The 21,797-nt window shown below is 53.1% G+C and overlaps 1 protein-coding gene across 1 annotated transcript in view; it reads left to right on the forward strand.

The window, feature by feature from the left end:
* The first annotated feature begins 11,308 nt into the window (after positions 1-11,308).
* Positions 11,309-21,797, forward strand: part of LOC130574414 (unconventional myosin-X-like) — an 89,559-nt gene continuing 79,070 nt past the window's right edge. The window contains exon 1 of the mRNA XM_057367627.1: positions 11,309-11,376. Within this exon, the coding sequence (XP_057223610.1) occupies positions 11,356-11,376 (21 nt within the window). The 5' untranslated portion in view covers positions 11,309-11,355. The remainder of the gene's footprint in view (positions 11,377-21,797) is intronic.

The following is a 21,797-nucleotide window of genomic DNA, read 5'->3' on the forward strand; positions in this document are numbered from 1 at the left end:
GCCCATGGGTCAGGGGTCTGTCCCCTCCCTGCTGGAGGCAGCCTGTGCCTGGTCTCCAGGTGGTGAAGGGGAGCCAGCTGGTGCCACTGCATTCCCCTCCACTACCATGAAGCTTGGGTCACTCGTGACACTGAGCACTCACAGGAATGGGCTGGAAGCTGCCTCTTCTCCCAGGTCAGCAATTTCCTTACTCAGCTGGCAGATGCCTTGCTCCTGCTCCCTCTACCCCCTTCTAGGAGTGTTCACACTGGGCCTCTGCCACAGCTACTGGCCCTTGAGGCTGCTGAAGCCTGGCAGACAGGCAAAGAGAAGCACCCTGGCCCTGTCTTTCAGATCATCTTCTGTCCAATCAGCTTCCCACRTGACTGTTTTCAGTTCTTTCAGCCCTTGGAAGAGGCTCTTTGGTTCTTTTTAATTTTCCCAACCTTATTTCCAAACTGCAGACTGCACAGGGAGGGGAGGCTGGAGACAAGCAGGTATCCTGAAGCCTTGCATGCTTGCCCTCTTGCAGGAGCTGAGCGGAGTCCTCTGCCATTTTGCACCTCCAGAAAGGTTGCAGGGGTAAACACTCATTGCAGGGCTGTATCCCAGTTCCTGAACCCCACATTTCTGCCCCTGAGAATAAACCATATTTAAGAGGCTTTACAAGAAATGTAGTGCTGGAGCACAAAACAGTCCTTTGGGTCCCCTCCCATTACCTGTGCAGTGATGCACTGAATCTGGCTCCCTGCAAGCCTACAAGGAAGTCACTGAAACCCTKGCCCCAATTTTGCTGCCTGATTGAGATCACCTTTCAATCCAGCAGTGCCCTCCAAGCAGGAAGGAGCAGCATGCAGGGTGCCCAGCACTCAGCCCCCATCACATTTGGGCAGTTGCATAGAATCACAGAATGGGTTGGGTTGGAAGAAACCACAGTGGGCCATCTGATCCAGCCTCCCTGCCCAAGCAGAGTCATCCCAGAGCACATGGCATAGGATTGCATCCAGACAGTTCTGCAATATCTCCAGTAAGGGAGACTCCACAACCTCTCTGGGCAGCCTGTTCCTTGTGCTAGTCACTCTCACAGTGAAGTTCTTCCTCATGTTCAGGTGGGACTTGCTGTGCATCACACTTTTCCATCTGGCAGAGCTATTCCCTGGGATTTCCCTGAGCAGGCAGCCTTTGCTTAGAGCTGGCCCAGAAACTGATGGTGCCCTTGCTGCCCCTGGAAACTCCAAGGGTAGTGCCAGAAGAGAAAGGCACCCCAGTCTCTGCCTGATGGTCAGAGCTGGACTGGTCTTCCAGAGGAAGCTGGGATGCTTGCTTCACCATTTGATTTGGGAGAAGATCCTGCCCCCATTCCCATTTACCAGCCTGGCTCTTGTGAGAGATGGTGGGTGCTTCATTACTGGGAGGGTCCAATGCCTTTCTCAGGAGGCTGCAGAAATATCCCATCAGAAGAAAGAAGCCTCCCCCACAGCAGGTTCCTGCCCACAGCCTGGCTCCCCGCAGGGCCCAGGGCGGAGAGACGAGTGTCTCTGTGTGTCTGTGGCCATGTGTGTCCTGTCCTCCCTGTGTAGYGTAGGAGGCCTGTTGTTTCTGTGCATTGTAACTCCTCTGATTGTAGTGAAAACAGCTACACCAATAAACTTTTCACAGGACCTGTGCCTCTGGCYCTACACTTGCGGTTTTGTTACCAATGGCAATAAATGAAATTGATTCAAATTCCCCAACACAAAACTTTCTTGCCCAAAACAGCCGTCAAGGTAGCAAGCCCCAGCTGGAGTACTTGTTACCCACCACCAGCATGGAGGTGGGCTTTCCATCACCATCATCAAGCAGACTGGTTGCTGTGGACTCAGCCTCCACACTGGCTGCTGCGAGCAGGAAGATGAGCCCCATGTTTTATCAGGATTGCATTCTCCTGCCTGCTTGCATCCATATACATGTGCATGCTTGTGCCTGCATGCTCTGCAGCACTCAGTGCCCATCTTGCGCAGTCTGKAGCCACACACGGAATGGCAGGACCATGGGCTGAGCACAGACGAAACTTCTCATTAAACACATTCTTTCCATGCTTTCTTCCTGGGTAGGAACTGAGCCAGGTCCCTGTGAGTTGCTGGCTGCCTGCGGCCCACGGTGATGGGTTGGGTGTCCTCCATTCATGCTCTCCCGGGTGCTGGGAGCAGGTGGGAGGCCCACGGCCCATGGTCAGTCACTGGCTGCTGATGGGGCAGGAGGCAGAGGGCTGAGCCTGTCCAGATACACAGGTGGTGGCCATCCTGTTTCTGAGCTGGGTGCACTGCGGGACAGGCAGTGCCTGGCCTCCCAGTACCCTCTCCAAGGCCTGGCAGCGCTGCTGAACCTGTAGGAGAGGAAGCAGTGTGGGTGCCTATCTCTTGGGCATCCAGTTGGGCTGGATGGGAGTATTCACGACCCACAAGCTGCTCTGCCATGTTATKAAACACTCTCTCTCCCATTCCCTACTCCACATCCCTCCTTCCTCGTATCAGAATGCCCATGGCTGCCCAGCAGGCCATTGGTTTGATTACAGCACTACCCAGTCCCGCAAGATTCACATCTCCACCTCACATCCAGCCATTCCCATGGAACATCCTGGACGGCAGCAGTGCCCCACTCACCCTGGTATGCAGACCAGGGGCCTCCTTACCGCATCAATCCTCTGGGTCAGGATGAACCTAACCTCCAGCTCCAGCAGCCAGTCGGCCTCCAGGATGCTGTGGTGGTACTCCTCTAGCTCCAGGCTCTTCTGCCTCTCCTTGGCCAGGGCTGCCTCACGCCGGCGAGCCCCCACAGCCCCACCGGAGCTCTGCTGCAGGTGCAGGAGGCAGATGTGCCGGGCAGCGTGCCAGAGCTGGGTGCGCAGGGCAGCCACCCGCTCCCTGCRCTGCAGCAGGGCCAGCAGCTTCTCCTGGTCCTCCTGCAGCTGAGCTCGCAGCACCTCAGCGCTGCTCCCTGTGCCGAAGGGCTGCAGTGGGACCAGGGCAGAGCTGGGCCACTGAGGGGCCCTGCCACATGGCCAGGGCTGTACAGTGCTGGGAGCCAGCCCAGGGCAGAGCTGGGCCGCTGTGGGGCCCTGCTGCATGGCCAGGGCTGTACAGTGCTGGGAGCCAGCCCAGGGSAGAGCTGGGCCGCTGWGGGGCCCTGCYRCATGGCCAGGGCTGTACAGTGCTGGGAGCCAGCCCAGGGSAGAGCTGGGCCGCTGTGGGGCCCTGCTGCATGGCCAGGGCTGTACAGTGCTGGGAGCCAGCCCAGGGSAGAGCTGGGCCGCTGWGGGGCCCTGCYRCATGGCCAGGGCTGTACAGTGCTGGGAGCCAGCCCAGGGSAGAGCTGGGCCGCTGTGGGGCCCTGCTGCATGGCCAGGGCTGTACAGTGCTGGGAGCCAGCCCTGCTCTGCCCCTTGCTGCTGGCTGCAGTGGCAGTGATGCTGATGGCGGCAGGGACAGGCTGTAGCTGTTGCGGTGTAAAGAGACCCACCTCTGGGCAAGATCTGCTGTGGCCAAGTTCTGATGGAAGATATCAGGGACCAGCCTCAAGGACTTCACAAAAGGCCCCACATCAGCAAAGCCATGCAGGTCTCACAAGCTCTGGGGGCCAAAGACCCTCTCGCTGAGGGTGCCCCCCTGCAGCAGCAGCCCCCAGTTACACCGATGGGCAAAGAGCTGGGCAGCCAGGTGAGAGATGGATGCCAGCAGGGACCGCYGGGTGGGGCAGGCAGCTGGCTCCTCGTGCATGTATAAGTTCTCACAGAGAGGGACCACTACCCTGGCATCAAACCTCTCCTTCAGCGTGCTCAGGTGCTGCAGGTAGGAGACCAGCCAGTCTACGTAGCTGCTGGCCACGTCAGGGCTGGCTGAGCTGGACTGGCAGTGGGCCAGGCTCTGCAGGTGCTGCCAGCTCTCCACCTGCCCRGAGGAGCTCYCCGGCAGCAGCAGCAGCAGCACGTGGTACAGGCTGCGCAGGTAGAAGCCCTCCTGGCATCGTTGCATGTGCCTCACAAAAGGTGCTGATCTCCGCTTCTAGGGCAGAGTAGAGGGTCTCTATGGGTGGCCACCCATAGACCCACCAGTGATGRAGAAGAGAACCAGGATCACAGCCCATCCACACAGTCCTGAGCCAYGGATGTGCTGGAAAACGCACTGCACCAGGATGCAATGTAGGCAGAATTGCTACAGGGGCTCTGGTTTGGGTCACACATGTGAACTCAGTCAGCAGTCAGTTCTACCAAAGTCTGATGTGCTGCTCAAAGAGTGGACATCTGTCCAGCTTGGAGGAGTCAGTCCTGGTTGCTCCCAGAGAAGAGACAGCAGGTGGATGGACAGGAGGGCAGCAGGGATGGGCTGAGGCAGGAGCAGTAAAGGGGTGCAGTCCATGGGGTGCCTCCACTGCAGTGGGACCGGAGGAGAAGGGAGAGGCTGCTGAGTGCTGCCACACCAGGAGAGCACTGATCACTAAATGCTGTTGCAGTGTGGGGAGAGTAGCTGAGAGGCTGCCTGCAGACTCAGGAGATATTCCTGCACTGGGGCTGGGGAGAATATCCTGGTGTTTGCAGGCCTCCAATTCCCCAGGGGATGCTCTGGGATGGGGCAAGTGTTCACTTGCTCCCTGATAGGGAACTCACTTATTCCAGACCAAAACTGCACTCCTACCAGAAGTTTCTCCCATCTCTTTGCTGTATGAGAAGAGGTTTATCTTTACAGAAATAAGCCTGTCCAGAGACTTAAAAATAGAAGGTCTGTTCCCAAAATTATCAACCTTATTATTTTAAACAACTTGTTCAAAGCAAGTATTGTTTAAGAAAACAATTTGGGTTTCTGTTTCTGCCACCTGGGTTCAAGTACACTCCAGCTATCTTCTCCAGTTATTTTTATTCTCTGCAGCCAGGAGGGGCTGGCACATCTCTGTTGTCAGATACCACTGGCACCCATTCACACACACGGCTGTATGGCTGGGAAGTTAAGGAATAAGCTAGCTAAAACCGTTTTTACAACAAAACCATGAACCAGAGCCAGTGGCAAAGTTTCCCATTTTCCCTGTAGGTTTGAAAGTCCTTGCCTGGGCTTTCATGTCTGTTTTTCAGGCATTCAAACKTCATTAAAATAAATGGTAAAATTCCTTTTTTTTCTGCCCCACGAGGAGGGCCTTGGGGGGCAGGGGCAGGTAACAATGGCCAGAGGTGCAGCACAGCTCTTTCCTCAYACTGGATGCTGGCAAGAGTGAGAGTGGCTCTGGTTTGCAATCCCCAACACAAGTGAGTTTGTTCAGATGTGAGCTGCACCAGTTTGGGGAGAGCAGAGCTGATGCTGAGCAGGATCACGGTTGCACGTGAAGCCCTAGTTCAGGGATGCTGGGGTCCTGCTTGCTGTTGCAGATGCTGAGGACCACCAGCAAGTACTGCTGAGCTCTGGTGCCCCTGCACGTCCCTGTCATGCCTCAGCCCCAAGACCTCTGTCTCCCTCCCTCCATCCACCTTCCCTCCATGTCGCTAGAAAGAAGGGACTCACCAGCCCCAGGWTAAGCACTGGGGAGAGAAGAAAGGGCTGAGCTGGGCCCTGCTGACTGCCAGGGGAGGAAYGTGCCCTCCTCAGGCACGGACACAAACCTTCCTCCCCATGGGAACGGCAGGTTTGGACATGTTCCTCATGCTGCAGCCAGCCGTTCCCAGAGCCCGTTGCCTGCAGACATTGCCATGGAACTACARGACAGAGATGAAGCTCCCTCCAGCTCCTCACACAGGTCTTTGGAAAGGTTACTTTTCTTGCAGAGCTGTCTGAATCCTGGGCACAGGCTTGGACAGCATGTTCCTTCAATATAGGTGAGTAGTCCTGAGATTTGTTGGGCTTTCACTCCTCTGCCCTGGGATGTTTGCTTCCTGCCTGCTGCCCTGTGCTGCTGCCCTGTCCCTCCCAGTGCATCATCCCCTCGAGGATCTCCCAGCCCCTGGCTGCCTGAGGTGTCTGTKCTGGGACTGCTCTCCAAAGGGACTCTGCAGAAGTGAATGAGGCATTTCTGGGACAATTCTCCTGTGCCCATGCAAGGTTCCCCTGTCCAGATGCATTCTTTTGGCTGGGGTGCACCTGGTCACAGGCCGCTGTGTGTTGCTGTGCAGAGATGGCTCACATGAGCTCCTGCACAGAGAGGAGCAATGCTGCTGTGAGGTGTGCACAGGGCAGGCTCAGTCTGACCTCTGAAATGTGACTGCCACAGCTTCATCCTTGCAGGGAGCAGCAAGGAGGTGGGCTGGCACCCATGAGAGTCCTGCTTGGCTCAGAGGGGCCATGCAGGAGTCAGAACATGGAGAAGTGCTGAGCACCAGTGCTGCACAACATCCCTCATCTCTCCTGCCACTTTGTTCTGTGACCCCCTGGGCTGCCAGATGTGATCTTGTCACTGAGCAGGACGGGAGGGTAATCCTCCTCACGTGATTTCTCCAGAGAAGGAGGGACCTTGTGATCTCTGCTGCAGGAGCCCAGCTGGATGATTGCCTTCATCCATCAGCCCAGTGTCCCTGGAGGATATCCCCCACTCCATCACACGGAATACAGCAGCCTCACTGGGGCTGGGAGAGGCTGGGGAGCTGCTTCCTGCTGTGCCAGGCTGTCTTCCTCAGCAAACACAGATGGCCAGATGCTGGGGCTGGCTACTGGCGCTCCGAACTGGGGCTGCTGCACTCACTGTTCAGCTCTGGAGGTGTTAGCACAGCCTTGCCTGCTACTCCAGTAGCACAGCATTTCAGGTTGCCTCTCGGGGACTTACACGAGACAAGYGTGACAAAACAGGGCAGGGATTGGGATTGGCATCGGTTGGGCTGCACTGGGAGAAGAGTTCTCTCCTTCAGCACAAAAATGGTTTTGGAAGCTGAAAGGGTGCAGGCAAGATCAGGAAGAGGAAACGGGATAGCTCTGGCTACCAGGACCCATCAGCAGAACTCAGCACAGCCAGGGGTAGTGGTATGACACCATTTAACCTCCTTGCTTGCTCGCCTGGGTTGCTGGTTACAGATGGAGACAAAGCTCCCCTGGCAAAACAGCCCAGTGTGGGAATTGCCTGCACCACAGCTGCCTGACACACTTTCTACAGCATGAATCCCATAGCAATGGTATCTGCAAGAAAAGCCTTGCTTATGCATTTAGTCGAGCAGAATGCACAAGGCTGCTTGTAGCAGAATCATCTGTGACCTCCACAGCATCGTGCCATTAATAGCAAGGTTTGGTCTGGGTCAAACAAAAGCAGGGCAGACTTAATAGGAGAGGAAATGAGGTGGATGCGCTCGGCTGGCCTCATCCCCACATGCTCCTACTGTAATTATAGCCTGGTGCAGCTCAGCTCCCTCATTCAGCAATCTCATCACCGGTACTGCAATTCTCATGGCTGAAGTGTAAAAGCCACATGCAGATACGTTGTGGCCCTGAGGAAACCTGCTGCAGCACAGAGGGAGCAGCGGCAGGGAACCTCAGCTTGTCACTGCCAGGAGCTGCATGTGTGGGATGTGGAAAGGAAAGGAAGGAAGGGTTGGGCTGAAGGAACAAGACCAGGACCGCTATCTGCAGAGAAAGCCGGAGATACCTGATTATGGGTTTGGTTCATCAGCACAGCCAGGTGCAGATGGGGCTGGTAGAAATTCCCAGCTGTAGTGCTGGCCCCAGTGATGCAAATCAGGAGGGTACTTCAGAGGCCATGGGGTGGCACATGGTCACAGTGGGGTGAATGTTCCCAGCACCCACATTCTGGGCCCATCTGCTCCAGCTCTCTGCTCTTGTGCTCAGGCTGCAAATGAAGATGACATCCTGTTTTCCTGACCTAAAGAGAAAGGGCAGCCCTGGCGGGCATTCCTGTTCCTGGAGGGGAKAAGAAGCTTTTCCCACTGCGATCAGACTAAGCAGGGTGTAGCCGCCCTTGGCCTGGGCTCTGCAGTGTGCAGATGCAGCACTGTGCATTGAGTGAGACAGGCTCACTGCTGGTGGCTGAAGTGATACAGGAGCCAGCAGGGTGCCCAAGACAAATTAACCCTCCCCAGCCCACACTGTGCCCCCTCAGAAGGAGGACTCACCCTCACGCTCCTGCTCTCTGGGGGAGCAGGTGCCGCAGTGCTTGGTGTGACCCTGTGAAAGCCTCTCCAGACATCCTTAATCACATTCCTCTGGAGCAGGGACACATCTGGTACAAACATGATCCTGTCCCCAAGGAGCCTGGGATAATTCCTGTCACAGAGCCGCAGAGCAGCCCCAGGCAGGCASAGATTCGGCATAGCTTTGATCATCACCATTGTCACTTTGCAGGGGATGGGGCTGGAGGAAAGCTCCACAGCTTCATGTGCTGAGTTCAAGYGGCCCAAGCCTGAGTGGCCTGGCCAGACTGACCGAGTCTGAGCTGTGGCTGGGCTACCCGCAGTCTGGCAATGGGAGAAGGGAGGAACTGCCCTTTTCAAGGGTTGATTTATAAGCTGATATCAAGGAATTGTGAAACTGGAACAAAGAGAGGGCCAGAGCTGTGGGATCAGTTTGCACCCTACTGTGTGTCCCCTTCCTCTTGCATACATGCAGCCTGTGTCAGGAGAGTGCCTTGGCATCTGGTGGTCTACCAGGGTCCAGCAACAAGTGGTGTGCTTGATTTTTTTGGCTGCTGCTTCTCCACCTTTGGTGAACACATTCCTGGCTGTCCTGTGCTGTGGGCAAGGTTTGGTTGYCTTAGCCAAGCAGCAGGGCCTGGCAGTGGAGCTGTGATGGTGGCAATGCACAGCAGAGCACAGGTGTCCTCCTTCTGTGTCTGTGTCTCCGTATGCCCTCATCTGGTTCAAGGTATCCTGCCTCTGCTGCTGACTCTCCCAAATTAGATCATCCCAGGGATGACAGTGGAGGAAATCAGTCCTCCACCCTAGGAGCACAGCTCTGATGAGCCATTGAGGAAGTGTGACCTGCAGCCAAGGTGTCACCGCTCGTTTTCTCGCAGGCGAAGGTCTGTCAGATGCTTACCGCCCACAGCGGGGCACACGGGCCTGCCTCCCAGCAGTGTGCCAGACCCGTGGCAGAAGAGGAAATTAAGATATTGTCTGGCGTCCAGGAGGAATTCCTGCCTCAGCTTGTTCCTGCCAGTCCTCTGCCGACCTTCCCTCGGTGTGGAAAGCCCAGCAGGAAGCTGACTCACTGTCTGCTGCTGCCACGGCTGGGTGCGGGGCCCTGCTGCCTGCAGCACCAGAGGGTTGCTCCTTTCATGGCTGCAGGGATAGCTCACTGCTCAGACCCACTGGCACCTGCCTGCCCTGGCTCTCCTCTTCTAGAGCCCAGCAGACAACAGCCGTGGCATCCTGGYTCCTGTGCCATCTGCAGCTGGGCTGAGAGGAGGGTTGGAAACTCGTTGGGTTGCTAACATTGCTGCCAAACACACAGGCAGCACCGCTGTGCCAGGCTTGGGGCAGGAGGCAGTCCCGAGGKTGGGAGAGGGGGCTAAAGGGCTGAGAGAGAGAAAGAGGTCCCGGGCTTGTCCTTCACAGTGGGGCTCATGTGATTGCACATCAGCAATAACCTGCTTATCAAAGCTCTGTGAAGAAGCACATGGTCACAGCCACCCCTTCCCAGGAGCAGGACTTAAAGCCAATTAGCAAACAGTTCAGGCAGTGCAGTTCCCAAGTGGGCTGTAGGAATGCAGGACTAGTGCTTTAATCATGTAACAGAAAGGAACAASTATCAGGTGTAAGTTTCCTGTCAAGATTCTTGCCAGCTTTTCTACTTGGCTGACAGAGTACAGGACATACAGTGTCAATCACTGATGCACTATTTGGTGAATCAAATTATTGACTGAAGAGTTGGAAAGTTACTTTGTTCTAAGGACTGGGTCAAGGCACCWTCTGCTTCCCTCTTAGGTGTCAGTCGACAGTAGTATTATACTAAAAACCTTGCCTTTTTGAAAGGTTGTATCCTTCCCTTCCACCCTGGGTGACAGGAACCACTGCCAAAGTCTCTCCAGAGAAGTCTGGGAGGGGACGTCTGGTGGAGATGCCTGCTGGTGGAGACTGCTGGCAGGCAGAGGAGAAAGAAGTGTGCTCCTCAACTTCCCCGYGGTTGTGAGGAGTTCCATAGCCCCCTGGTGACCAGCCAGAATGGAGAAACTTAATAGCCAAAATTGTCTGCAGAAACAGCAATAGCGGGAATCCCCACTCCTCCAGAGAGGAGAAAGCTGGCTGTGGCAGAAACAGCCTGACAACAAATGTGTGACTGCAAGGAGGACTATAAAGGACRTTGTGAGTTGATCTAATCCCCTTCTCTGACAAAGTGATTGGCCTTGTGGACAGAAGTAGTAGATGTGAGATAAGGACTGCAGTTAGCTTCTGGCACTGTCTTGCATGATGTTTCCATAAGGCAGAGAAAGTGGTGTAGATTAAACTAATCCAACACAAGTACAAAATAGGCTGGATAATCATGCCCAGGACAGCTCTCAATTACTCGGTATCAAAATGGAAGGACACATTGACAGTGACTCATATATCAGGAAATTTAAGCAAAAGGCCCAGAGAGTGAAGGTGGAAGAGTGGTGGGGGTGGTCATCACAGGTTAGACAATGGCCCAGATGTTGACTGTCCTGTGGCAGATGTCAGACAAGATACAGCCATCTACCTCAGAACCCTCTCTGTGTTTTAAGTAGTTAAAAACCCTCACATTATTGACCACAATAACAATTATTATTATTATTATTATTATTATTATTATTATTATTATTATTACCCTTCTCTTACATCCCTCCATTAGATTTCCTTTCAGAATAAAGAAATAATTTCTGATGGAAAGAAGCACCGCAAAGCAATTGTGCACTATGATCTGGACACACTTCAATCTGTGATTGAGTTCTACCTTCGACCTGTGATCGGAACAAACTTTGCCCAGTCTCTTGCTCTTTGCCACCTGTTCAGATCTCAGGACATCATTTCAAAGCTCTATMAGGATTACTGTTAACGGTCTCTCTCACTGCATCATGCTATGATGGTCTGCTGAAGGAACCCCAAGCCTAAAATGTTCGCTATTCTGGATGACATCAGTTGCCCTTACAAAGGTCTGCGTTTGGCTGCTGTGGTTGTGTACATCAGTGGACCCCCGTCCCCGCCGCGTGTCCGTAGGTGGCACCRGCCGCTGGGGCCTCCCCCACCCCAAACGCTTCTCAGCATCCTCCTCTCGAGATGCGCGCCGCTTCCCAACCAGTCTCATCCCGCTCCTGAACGCTCCGGCACGGGCACGGCCCCGCCGCCGCCGCAGGAGCCGCACTCCCCGCGCCCCGGGGCGGGCGGAGCGGGGCGGAGCGGGCGGCCTGGCCGCGGCGATGCGGCGCTGAGAGCCGGCGGTAGCGCTTCCGCGGGCGGCTCCGCCGATGGACGCCTCTCTGCGCCAGGTGGGCAGCGGCGGGACGGGCACGGCGGCGGGGCTGGGAGAGGCGGGGGCCGAGCGGAGGCCGGCAGGACCGGGTCCCGGGACGAGACGGGCATCGGGGTGCCGTGACCCGGGCCGGGAGCGCCCCGGGGCCGTGGGACGCCGCGCTCCCCGCCGGCCTCGCCGCTCCCCCGCTGTCCCCTCGCCGAGACGGTCCCGGTTACACTTTCTCTGGAGCGCTGGGATGCGGAGGGTTTTGTCCCMGAGCGCTCCCCAGCCCGGCGCGGCACCGCGCAACCCGTGCGAGGGGTTGAAGGGGTGACGGGAGCCGGAGCCCAACCGATGTGCGGTGCCGGCAATGCCGACCGAGGACTGCTTGCGGGAGGAGAGGGTTTGTCGCATGATAGTCATGGCTGCCCAGAGCCGGCTCCTTAATCCTCTGGAACGACTTGAGGGTCTGGAGCCTGCTTCTGCCCGYTTGTGCGTGTAACAGAGCGGCTGCCGCCGGGGCACCGGGCCGATGAGCGGCCGGGCAGCGTGCGACGRGAGTGCCCTACCCCTTGGAGCCGCTGCCCAGTCACCGTCACCCCGGCGGGCAGAGCGGCTGCCCGGGGCCGGACYCGTACCTGTTAGCCGCGGGCTCTGGTCCCGCCTGCCCGCGGTGGCCTCCCCGGGTGAGCACACWGCTGGGCGGGCACCGCGCTGCCACGGGGAGCGAGTGGCTGAGTGCAAGGGGCCAGGTGCCAGACACCCCGAAATTCTCCGTGCTCTTTTTCTTGCTGAGTATACACAGGTTTCCACCCAAGACTGGTGATGCCTTTGCTTGGGAGGGGCCAGGACAGCCCTTTCTGGACCGTGGGTGCCAGTGGGTGCCCGTGGCATTGGCAGTGGGCACGGCAGGCACTATGACGGGGCCTTCTCGAGGTCTGCGGCTGAGGTCCGAAAGCGTCCTGTTTGGGGCATGAGACATCTGCCCCTGCAGCCCCCAGATGGTTTCCAGGCCATTAACCCCCGTGTCTGGCCTTGCGAGTAATGGGTGTGGAGAGGGAGCTAGMAGCGCCCCGGAGCACCCATGGTCACTCGGCTGGAGCAGCTGATGGGCTCGGGCCTGCCCCCTCCCTGGTGAAACACTTTTCTTTATCAGAGCAGATGTTTTCCCAGATCTGGCCCCAGCGAGGAAGGAGTGGCTGCCCCCGGGCTGTGCGGCTGGGGGTGCCCCGCAGCGTGCAGCAGCACATTGCCCAGCATCCTTCAGCCATTAACTGATTAACCTGCTGCTCCTGGAAGCCTGGGCCGTCTGTATCTAATCAGATGAAGGCCAGGGTTTCCCAAAGGGCCATTTCACCAGAGCCTTTATGCCCACCCCTCTGTCAGGAGGAATCTCTGGCCTCTTGCAACAGGAGTAGCCACTGAGGAGCCTGAAGGAGCTGATGGAAATAGGAGGCTGGAAAGGGGATGCTCAGAGGTGCATGTCTCAGCAAGTAGCACCCATCAGAGAACTGCCTCCTTTGTCCAGCTCCACCTGTCCAGGCATGATTCTGCCATTATTTGGAGAGACAAGGATTTCCAGGGGAGGGCTGAGGCACAGTCCTGAAGCCAGAGTCTCTCTAAGAGTTACACATCTCTTGCAAATCACAGACTTAAATCCTGATGAAGCGAGGTAGCCAAGGCAGGAGAGCTGGGGAGAGTGTGTGCGGGAAAGCATCAGACTTTGCTTTGCAGGAAAAGCAGTGGGGGTGGGAGAGAGGGAATGTGGCTTCCCCAGAACCGGAATGTTAGGCATTTGCTGCACCCCAGCCACTCTTCCTCCTTCTCCATGGGGGGTTCTTGGTGGGAGGGAAAGCCTGAGTAGAAGGGAGTTGCTTTACTTCTTCCTGCAGCAGCAGAAGACGAGCTTGTCCCAGGGGATGCTTGTCATCTCTTGCAGTGAATAGCTTAAACCCCAGGGTGATGTTGGTCTTGCCTTMGCAAGGAGGAGGCTCCCATGCTGTGCTTGCAGCATTTGGATATCACWCTCAGCTATGTGAGCAGTATCTGGGATTATGTGGGGATGCCATGGGTCTTCACAGCTCCCCTATTTCCCTCTTCAGCATGCTAGAGACAAAAATGGCTTAGTAAAGGGTTCAACCTACTTGTCAACCTGGTTCTRCCAAGGGAGGAACAGTTTTGGTCAGTTGTGCCAGCTTGATGTTGCTGAAGGATTTCCCATGTGCTGTGCCCTCCTGTGCTTGCAGCCYCCAGGGACAGCGAGCTGCTGGGGTGTGTGCTGCTGCTGCTCTTCTCCCACAGCGTCCCGAGTGGGCCAGATTAGAAAACCTTCATCTTCAGCAAGTGCTACAGCGCAAAGATGTGCGTGTGCCTCTGCCACCTGAGGTCTGCTATGCAGCATGGCTCAGAGGTGTGACGGATGACACCTTTGCTGGGTGTGAGTGGAGGAGCCGAGATGGTGTGTGTGCTCTGCCATCTCCCTGCTTGGCTGCTGCAGCCAGTCCTGTGCCCAGGCAGGGAGGAGGGGCCCTGGAGGCCAGGGCTGTGCCATGGTGACAGAGGACGGTTTCCCTGTGTGTCTGGAGTGTGGGCAGGATGTGGGGTGACACAGAGGATGTGACTCGCTCTCCAATTCCCCCCTAAGGAGCAGGAATGCCATGGCTGGGGTTAAAGGAGACACTTCTCCCATCCTGTCCTTCTGCACTCCAGTTGGAGTGACCAGCCAGCACAGTCCCATAGTCAGTCTGCACTGAGCAGCAGCATCCAGTTGAGTCACAGATGCCGTTCTCCTTCTCTTGTGCCACTGGCCTAGAAATGCTGGCATTTTAAGTGTTAAACAGTTTTCCTCATTGCTCTTGTGGTGGAATCCAAAGCTTTTCATCTGTGTTGTAAAATAAATCCCCTGAAGTTCTTAAGCTTTCTGACACGGGGAGAGAAAGGCGGGGGAATTCTGTGCTTACGTCCTGCATGGCTGTGGTGATTGGAACTGTCCTCTCTACAGCTGTCATGGTCTTCATTTAGTATTCTTCATGTTTCCCATCCTTCCCTGGCTACAGCCCCTGTCTTCTTTGTGGCCCGGGGCATTTTCCATTGCAATGGGGAGAGGATCCATTTCTCCCAGGGACATATGCTGACCGGGAGGGAGCCTCAGATTCAAGGCTGTGGAGGAGTACAAAGGCTACTGGAATTACCACGATGCATGCACCTGAGCTGCTTTCTTGGCCCCAGACTGAGGTGGGGAGCAAGTACCTCTGTCAGGTTTATTTTGCTTTGGCAGCTTTGCCCTGACTGCTGACTTCTTGATGCAAGTGGGAAGTGCCTGACTACTCCCTAAAACCATTCAGGGAGTCTGCAGTGTGGAGCCCTTTACTGGCCACAAGACACTCGACTGAATTTGAGCATCCTTTGGGCATCTAATGGCTTCTTAGACCCAGTGTAAACTCACATGTGTACACATTTGCCGGGTATATGAGTAAGGAGAAGAACTGAAAGCACTTGACAGTGAATGCATCTTTGCAGTGCAGGGCCTGCCTGACTCATGGGTGCGTCAGGTAGAGGGCTGGTCTGATTTTTGGTTGCATATGTGATTCTCACCACATGTGAGAATTACTTGGGGCTCTCTGTTGATGCTGCCTGGATGCATCATCCCRACATCCAGAGGCCATAGGTTGTGCTGGGTGGGGAGGATTTGTACATGGCTGGATTAGGTTTCTCAGCAGCATGGTTTGCCCTTCCCATGCTCCCTGCAGTTGGGAGGAGGAGTTCCTGTGAGAGAGGAACATGGCCAGATGTCCRGGAGAGTCTATCCAGAGACTTGTCTGAGATGAGGGAAATGGTTCGGCTGACTTGGATGATGCTGACCATGAGTGATGTGCTGTCTTTACAGATAACACTAAGGTGAATGCCCACGTGTTAACAACCATTGGCTTAGGAAAACGCCATCTTGGAAAGCAAAGGTACATGGAGCATCATCTTCCTTAGCAGTGAGGCTGCTCTTTGAAGTAGTATTCCCCACAAACTTCTCTCCATCTCTCAGGAACACGTGCTTTGCCAGCTTCCCCTGACAACCTCCTCTCACTCTACTGAGAATATTGTGGCCTCTCAGAAAGAGAACCAGTAGAGATTAGGAAGAGACAGAGAAATGCTGACTGTTAGATCCATCTTGTGTGTGTGATGCTCTCTGTGTCAATAACAAACAGAGCAACCCCTCTCTGTTTAATTAGCCTGTGTAGTGCAGCTAAAGAGAAGTGCCAATGTTTTTGAAGATATCCACTAGTGCAGCTAGTGTAGCATGGATGTTCCTGCACACAGAATCCTGCATCTGAGCTGTGTCTCCCCTAATCCATTCAGAGTGATAAAGAGGCAGATATAGGACAAAAGGGTTTGACTGCCCCGTTCTGGAGCAGCAGTTGCAAGGAAGAAAGSTCTTGTGCCAAAGGTGACATGAAGATGTGTCTGGTGGAAGAGAGGGAGTCCTGCTAGCTCCCTCCTTAGGGCATTCATCTGGAGCCAGGCTGCGTGAGCTGTGACCTTGTCAGATTCCATCAGCAGCAAGAGGGTGGGCTGGCACAGGCTCTCAGTGAGAGCCTCCACATGAAGGGAAGCCAGGTTGCCCTGGGCCAGCCTGCAGCTGCCCCATTGTGGCCTCCAAAACCACCTTGATCTGCTCTGGTTTCACTTCTTGCCACACTTACATTTAACATAATAATCACAATTGTTTCGCAATTTCTTTTTCCCGTTTTGATTTAAGGAGAATATGTGAACTATCTAAAAGTGATTATTAAGACTGAAACTTGTGAGAGTCTGGATTTCCTGGTTATCCTCCAGTTACCCTAAACTCTGCAGTTCTGCCTCCTCATTTCCGTCTGAGATCACCCACAGTTCAGCAGTGCTGTAGAGCCAAGTCCCAGGAAAAACACCTATGGAGGGCCTGTCTGCCATGCATCACTTGGCACAGTGCCTGGGGGACTCAGRGGTCCTGTCACACAAGTGCAGGAATTATCACAGCAACTGAACTGATGGTGGGGGCCTCTCAGAGAGCTAGTCATCAGTGTGTTYGATGAGAAGTTGGAAATTAGGGTTAGGACCAGGGGGATGTATTAGTCCTCTTTATTCCTGTTACTTGCATCTTGAGCCAATGATGAACATTTGGCTGAATCACACTTTCTAGAAGGGCTTCTTATTTTTGGAAGATCCCCTGCTTTTTCAGTTTCTTCAAGTGGTTACACAACCTTGTTTTAAAATAAATCCTGCTTCATTTCTAAAGTGTCTGGCAGATCCATCCGTTTTCGGGTCCTACTTTTCTTCTGCTTCATCAGAGTCACTTTGTCCCAAATAACTTCTCTGGCTGCAAACAATTCTTCTCTGGCACAGGGTTGCCTCTGGGTTGCTGGCAGAGGTGAGCCTGCAGGTAGCAGAGAGTAGGCTCAGTGCTGCTGGCTGCCATGGTCTCTCAGCAGGGTTGAGCCAGTTGAGGATGCAGGGATGGAGGTGAGGTTTGCTGGGCCACATGCTGCTCTAATCCCCCCACTATCAGTGTCTGGGCTAGATAGGTCAGCCCCAGCTCTGGCAAATCTACATAATGACATTAACATCTTTTGCACTACAAGGGATCTTTCTGAATAGCAAAAAATGACTGAGCCTTTTATGTTGTCTCTGGAAGGCTTCTTTCTCACACCTCAAAGCATAAGTAAGCAGTAAACTTCCTTACTCCTGTTTATACATCCCAGACATGGATCAGCTCTTGTTGCAACCAAATGTCCTGGGAGTTTTGCTCAGCAGCTTGCAATCCTCTTTGGGTCTGTGACTTTCCAGAAGACATTCCTCTGTTTGAAGTGCTCCTTGCATTCCTTCTCTCCTGACATGACCTTTCAGTTTGGCTGTATGTTAATCCTGTTTTGTTCTAACAAGGGGCCTGTGGAATCCACACTGCTCTGATGATCACATCCTTGTGGGTATTTCCTTATCTACCAGATGTTGGCATCTGCTAGTACTGTCAGTACTGCTTTAGATTTTAGATCCTCGATGAGAATGCAAAATAGTACTGACCCTGTCACTGCAGACATTTGCTGGAAACGACCTCAGTTAATAGTGATTTTCCCCATTCATTACAACACTTTTGAGATTTCTTTGCTGCTGTTTGCTTCTCAAGATCTTTTACTGAAATAGTGTGTTCTACATGGGCAGTGCCATGAGACTTAATCACGGTCCTATTTATCTCTTGTGTGTAGATGMTAAGGAAGAAAAAGGCTTTTTGACTAGACTTCTTTCTACATGTTGACTGGCACTGGACAACAGTTAAAGTTGGAGTATCCTTAAGATGAAACAGCTGAGAGCAAAACCTCTGCATTTTCCCTGGGGTTCTCAGACTGAGCAGCCGGTGGTTACTTGGGATAATTTTGCTGTTGCTCCCATTTAAACTCTGACTCTTTCAATCTCTTGGAATTTCCTCAGCATTACCAGACTTAGAAAAAATCAGTATCAGCTGTTGAGAAACTTTATTAGGCAGATCTCTGGGAACTCTTGGACCTGTTGATGTTTAAAATGTTTTATGTCCTTTCCATTTGCTGATATATGGGAAAGCATTTCAGCATCGCAATGTGACGTGAGTGCGGTGCTTTCCAGGGATGCTTGCTGAAAACTTCTGTATGTCTCCRTCATCACAGCACCAAAGCTGCCAGAGTTCAGGAAATGTTTCGACAATGCTCTTGAGCACATGGTGTGACTCTTGGGGATGATTCTGTGTAGGGCCAGGAGTTGGACTTGATGATCTTTGTGGGTCCCTTCTAATCCAGTTTATTCTGTGATTCTGTGATTACTCACAATGCTGCCATCCACATCTAAGAGTTGATACTGCTACTTGCATGTGCCTTGGTACCCAGTGATTTTAGAAAACAGTGAAACACAGACTTTTCTCTCTTTACTMTCTCCCAACTTCTTTCTTACACAGGTTGTTTCCCCCATTTTTTCCCCACTTCCACTTTTTTATTTCAGATTGACTGACAGGGCATCCCACCTCCCAGGCACTCCACTTGCTTTCTGTTGGGTGTTTGAAGGAAGGACACTGAGGACGAGCAAAGACCAGGAAAATGTCTCACGTGAAGAGTTTAAAGAACCTGAGATTACTTTATTAGTGAAATGACAAATAGGGGGAGACATGGCAAAAGAGCAGAAAATAATGGATGAGACAGAGAAGGTGGATTGAACTCCTCTCTGCCTCTACCTCTGACTGCAAGAAAAAGGGATTTTCTGCTTCACAGTGATGAGACTGGTTTAAAAGCGTACGTTTCTGTGTAATGTGTGAGTAGATGGTGGAACTCCACAAGGCAGGGAATTACAGAAGTCAAGGATGTGGCAAGATGCAAAAAGGTATTGGACATAATCCCAAATTATGCATAATAAACATTGCAGATGAAATACTGTTTCAGGGCTCTTGTCTGAGATTTTTGCAAAATGCGTGGCACTGTGGCTTCTTGGTGACAGTCCACTGTATCCTTGTGGCTTCCTGAGGCTCTGAGTTCTATTCTATGAACCTTGAAGTGTTCTCAAGTGTCCATCTACCCAGCCTCAGCCTTGAAGCCGTTGGCTGAATTTGAGAGYGGGAGGGAACTGCAAGGAAGCTGCCTCGCTATGTATTTGGTGGCAAGAGGGAGAGGAGACCCAAAGCACTGCCCAAATTGGCAGCAGGGCAGGAATAGCATTTCACTTGCTTGGCTTGGAGCTGCAAGCTGGTCAGGGAAAGTTTTTCTAGGGCCAAGCTGGGCTTTAGCACCTCCTTTCTTTCAGGGCTACAGAAGAGATGTGAGGAAGCCAGGCTTGCTGTGATGTGACAGGGAATACACATCTGTAGATATCCATGTGAGCAATGTGCTTAGGGAACAACTCATTTTAATTCAGTTCCTAATTAAAGTTTTAGAAGGGAAGAGCTTGTTAAGAAGGCATGGAAGCAGTGTTTACTTTTATGGACATAATGAAATTTAGTATGCATTTTCAAGACTGGTGAGAGTTTCTCAGGTGRTTGCAAACACTGCAGGACTGAGAAAGGGAGTGACTCCACTGCCCTGGGTGGAATTGCAGGGGGCAGCTCATCTTAAAGATGAGCTGTACAGTGAAGAGCTGAAAGAGTGGAAAGAGTGTACAGTGAAGTCTGGAAGGGTCCACTCCTGCCTCCTTTTTGTGCACCTTGTGCTCGTGGCAAAGGGCAGCTCTGAAGTACGCGAAGAACAGCTGGGGGCTCATTCCCTCCACTCCCACGACAAGCAGTTGGTGTGGTTGCCGTAGTGTGTAGTTGCTTCTTTGAGAAGATTAAGAATTACCTCCATGGACCAGGCATTTCCTGGGAGATATCTGAAGCTGGGAGGTGTTCTGGAGAGTGAAAAGCTGTGCAGCCGCCAAACTGGGGGAGGAGACAGGAACTGAACAGATGGGAGGGGGAAGCAAAAGGGGAGTGGGAAGCAGTGCACATACATCAGTGACCAGAAGTGACAAACTGCTCTTAGATTATTTGAAATGCACAGACCTTTTCCTGATACTGCTATTCTGCAAAGCTGCTGGCAGACTGAGGGCTCTGCTCCTTAATTAGTRAGGACTGGGGCTGCTAATTAGCAGAATTAGAATGAGTCATGGGCTCAGCCCAGGCTGCAGCTCTGGAGCAGCAGGACCCATGGCTGCAGTTTACGCTCAGCTCTGTGAGCCCTGCTGGCTTGCAGGGGCTGCCTGATCTCAGTGAGCTGCCGTCTAGGAGTCGTAGGACCAGACAGGTATAATGCTGTCCCTTTTTGCTCTGCAGTGTGTCATTATCTGCCTTACAAGAAGCAGACTTCTGTTTCTGTTACCCTTAGTGCTGTTGCAGGTACTGTCCCTCTTCCCAGGTACTCCATGTTGGCTGCTGCCAACTGAGCTGTTGCTTCTGTTCTCTTACCTGTGGCCTCCTGGGCTGCCCCTCCCTTCAGCTCATCCTGRTTTTGCTGATCAGATACAACCAATGGCTTCATTTCAGCCTGCCATCAGAAAAACAGCAAAGTTGCATTCCTCTCCATATGGATCTATGCTGCCAGGGACTCCCCCTCCCCACCARTCTTACATCCATTAGCTAAGGCTCTTTGTATTTGTCCTATCACTTATTCATGATCACACAGATCAATCTGTTGAAAAGTGCATTTATTGAAACCTGACTCCGGYTTTGTCTGAGTTTTGAGGGCCTTTCTAGTCCAGTCTCTGCCTTGTGGTTTGCAACCACAAAGCCCACTGAGGCTGGGAAAAGAGCTGTCTTAGCACTATGCTGCTAGGAGAGACTTTCTAAGCCTMGGAGCATATGGATCCATCAGCAGGAAAAACACAAGGCTTGGATGCCCAATATCACTAAACAGCCTCAGTGTGCTAGGAGGACAAAGRTAAGTTATGTGTATGGTACTTGTAGTTGAAAACTTCTAGCACCCACAGATTTTTGTCTCAGACTCTCAGTGCAGGGGTGTACATATTTCAGACATCCCTGCCCCTTGCAGGATGGCTGATTTGGTATAGTTACATAAATCAAAGCACTGCAAGAGCTTCTTGTAGTATTGTGTTTGTAGGTAGATCTGGAGGCTCTGGAGACAGCCAAGTTCATTCCAAGAGAAAACATTAAAAACATCCTGTACAGGGAAAAGCAGAGAATTGTGTGCTCCTTTCATACACTGGAAGGTGTCTTCCAAAAAAACCCACTTTTCCTTTCTGAATAACCCCTGGGACTTTGATGCAGCCATTCTGGCTGGAGCCTCTCCTGAGCACGTTACTCCTGGGAGTTGTGCAGGTTTGTGCAGAGGGAGGAATGGGATGTTTGAGTTCACGCAGAGAGAGGTAGCACTGCTTTGTCCTGAAGTTCATCTGGGGCAGCTCATTCTTGCTTGTGCCTGGGAAGAAGCAGTTTTCAGAAGTGAGAGGGCATTCTGGGAAAACATGAAGCTTCAAGGGTACTCCAGAACACACGAGTGAGGAGGACAGACTACGAAGACTTCTTTCTGAAGGGTCATACAGTTGTGGAGTGCTTTCTCATGTCAGTCCTGAATGTTGTCTCCTGCTGGGCTGGGAGGTCCTGGAGTGGCCAAGGCAGGTACAGTTTTGTGTCTTGTCCTCTGGAGCTTATCCAGCTGTTGAAGGCGGCAAGGTAAGCGATGAGGAGGGTGTAGCTGGTGGCTGCACACTCTGCTTTAATGCAAGGGAGCTTTGCTGCTGCAGTAGGGGCTGTGTGCTGCCCCCTCTGCAGTAGGGGCTGTGTGCTGCTGTCTCCCTCTCTGCCCATTCCCTGTCTACAGCACGCAAGATCTCCCTTATTCTTTCCCTGCTGACACACCGTACTGCTGAGATGAGATACAGGCATGTGAATGCAAGGGAGAACTTCTGGTTTCAGTCACTCTAAAAAAAAGGAAAAAGCATAGAAGGCCAAGGAGATCTGTGGCTTCAATTGATTTTTCGATA

This window comes from Malurus melanocephalus, unplaced genomic scaffold, assembly GCF_030028575.1.
Source record: "Malurus melanocephalus ecotype Western Australia unplaced genomic scaffold, MMel_1.1 scaffold_81, whole genome shotgun sequence".
NCBI lineage: Eukaryota > Metazoa > Chordata > Aves > Passeriformes > Maluridae > Malurus > Malurus melanocephalus.